Source organism: Loa loa (genome assembly GCF_000183805.2).
Source record: "Loa loa unplaced genomic scaffold supercont3.52, whole genome shotgun sequence".
In the NCBI taxonomy this organism is placed as follows: Eukaryota; Metazoa; Nematoda; class Chromadorea; order Rhabditida; family Onchocercidae; genus Loa; species Loa loa.
This window is the reverse complement of record NW_018108232.1, coordinates 169234-171620: the sequence shown is the minus strand read 5'-3', so window position 1 is coordinate 171620 and position 2387 is coordinate 169234. Positions and strand designations below refer to the sequence as shown.

General features: G+C 34.4%; 1 protein-coding gene across 1 annotated transcript in view; it reads right to left on the bottom strand.

The window, feature by feature from the left end:
- Window positions 1-2387, bottom strand: part of LOAG_17243 (DEAD/DEAH box helicase) — a gene marked incomplete at its 3' end in the record, with an annotated part of 14534 nt that overhangs the window by 4401 nt on the left and 7746 nt on the right. Inside the window, exons 21-24 of the mRNA XM_020449902.1 lie at window positions 1691-1904; window positions 1147-1348; window positions 766-946; window positions 199-381 (exon numbers count right to left, since the gene is read on the bottom strand). Of these exons, the coding sequence (XP_020306511.1) occupies window positions 199-381; window positions 766-946; window positions 1147-1348; window positions 1691-1904 (780 nt within the window). The remainder of the gene's footprint in view (window positions 1-198; window positions 382-765; window positions 947-1146; window positions 1349-1690; window positions 1905-2387) is intronic.

Here is a 2387-nt window from a genome sequence, read left to right as displayed (position 1 = left end):
ACAAGTGTAATGAAAATTTTAACTTTCCAATTTTAACTTTTCAAATTTTGATTTCTCTGCAGTTCGAATGGAATAAATTCACTTATAAAGAAGAAATTGAAATCCATGATAGAGTAACCACTAACTTTCAAATCGAAAAGAATGTAAGCCCTTAAACTATTCACTTTATCAATCTACTGATTAGGTTATCAAAATAACCTGAATAAGATTTCGACAGCACCGCGTTCTTTAGAATTCAAACCAGGATGATGGAAGCCAATGCCGCGTTCAAAAAGCTTAAATAATAATTTTGTAGTTTCCCGTCCTAGTCGATCCTTTGCCAATCTTGCAGTCACTTTCTGATACAAATCTGCATCACGCTGCCGCCCATGTAATTTGAACCTGAATGACCCGAAGAGCAAAATAAGTTCTAAATTTTAAAGTGATGCTGGTACTTCAATATTAGTACTATCAAAAACTATATCTTTTAAAACTCATAGAATGACATTTCGGAGATTCCCACTGAATCCGGCTTTAAATTGTCGCTTTTTTTTTTAATTTTGATGAGTAAGACGCCCTATGATTCCCTCTGTTATACACTAATCTTAAAACGGAATCACTGTTTTATGATACAGTTGAAGCTACATTGCCAATTATGCACCTCTTCCATATACAAGGTATATACAAGAATTTAACTTTATTGTACAAAGAATTCATCTATAGTGAGCATTATTAAATGTATAAAAATGCTTGTAGATGAAATAAAAAATTAAAGAAAAAACTTACTTTTCCAAAACCATATTCAAACGCAGTTTCATTGCCGCAAGCGGATCGTAATCATCAACATCTTGTACGTTATGTTCTTGTTCTTCTGCTTCAGCTCTCTCAAATTTATCTGCAGTTTTTGTTTTTTTTTCTCCTTTGTTGCTGCAGCATCCCGCTTCCTTTTCATTATTTTCAGTATTTTCTGAAATTTAAGTCTCTTGTCTTCAGATTGCTTTTATCCACAGCTCACAACTTTTAGTTTTTTATCCGAAATGTATGAAATGATGTTAGCGCGAGAGATTAATCATTTTACACATATATAAAATTTTACAAAGTCTTGCAACGTTCGTTCATATGCATACGCTTTGATAGTAGGCAAATATTTAAATTTGAAAATTTTACTTACCTCCTCATCTTTTATTTCATATTTTTTGTACTCTGGACTGGCTTCGAACTCCTTCTGCTGCATTTCGAGATAAGTGAACAACTGTTGAGCCAATCTTTCACACACCCGACGATCTTCATTAAAACAAATTGCCGGAAGCAATTCCTTGTTACGTAACTCCAAAATCAGTGGGGCAATGCTTTTCATTGCCACTGCTCGCTAGAAAAAATAATTGGAGAGAAGGAAAATGCAGGGACTATATTTTACTTGAATGCTATTCTTATTCTTTAATTCATTTTACCGAAGTGAATTTTGTTCTTAAAGTATAATTTTTCCGTCAAATTTGATATGGGACGGAAGATATTAATAATTTTCTCAAATATATGACAGTGCATGTCTTCCGTCAGCGATCATCAAGGTAGCTAGATCATTTCCCGCAGTGTTCCTCAGTAGGTACATTAATATAGGGCAATCGAGTGTACATATCTCAGAAGAAATAGGACACTGAACTGATCTAACAAAGTATCACTAATATAGACTTTCGAATTTTTCCAGTCAAACCTGATCAAATGGTTTACTCCTGAAGTTTAATTCATTTTCAACATTTCTACCAATTTGCTGCAAAACTTTATTAGCTATTTCTGGATTCATTTCAAGCCATTCCAAAAAACGATTCTTCAGAGCAACCTCCAGACGTCTAATGTCTTCACGTGTAAGCCAAACCTTTTCGCCTCCAGTTTTATAGTTGAAAAATGAACATGGTTCAAATTCTTCCCTGTAAGAAAGGTAAAGATGCACAGTTCGTTTACGGAGATTATATTTCATGTTTTTATAGCGCAAATTGTGAATTATGGATTTGAGAAAAAGAAAAAACTTACTTGACTACAGGATCCACTTCGGCAAGAGCATAATATAAATCAAGGATCTGTCTCGCAGTTAACTGCTGATCAGCAGGTATTCCAAACATCGATAACTTCACCGGTTTATACACACCATATGGCATAAAGTGCTCAACCATTGAGTTCACAACGTTTCCATCTTGAGCTATCGTATCAATCGCTGGATTAATCCGCTGCACGGCAAGTTCCAATTCCGAGTACCTTTCACCATATGTGATTAGTTCAACCTGAAATCACAAGCGCGGTTTGCACGAAATCCCGATGCATAACCATGGAGGTTGAGAAGAATATAGAAATAACGGTACTTAAAATGGTACTTAAAATACTTAAAACTTAAAATACTTAAACTACTTAAAATG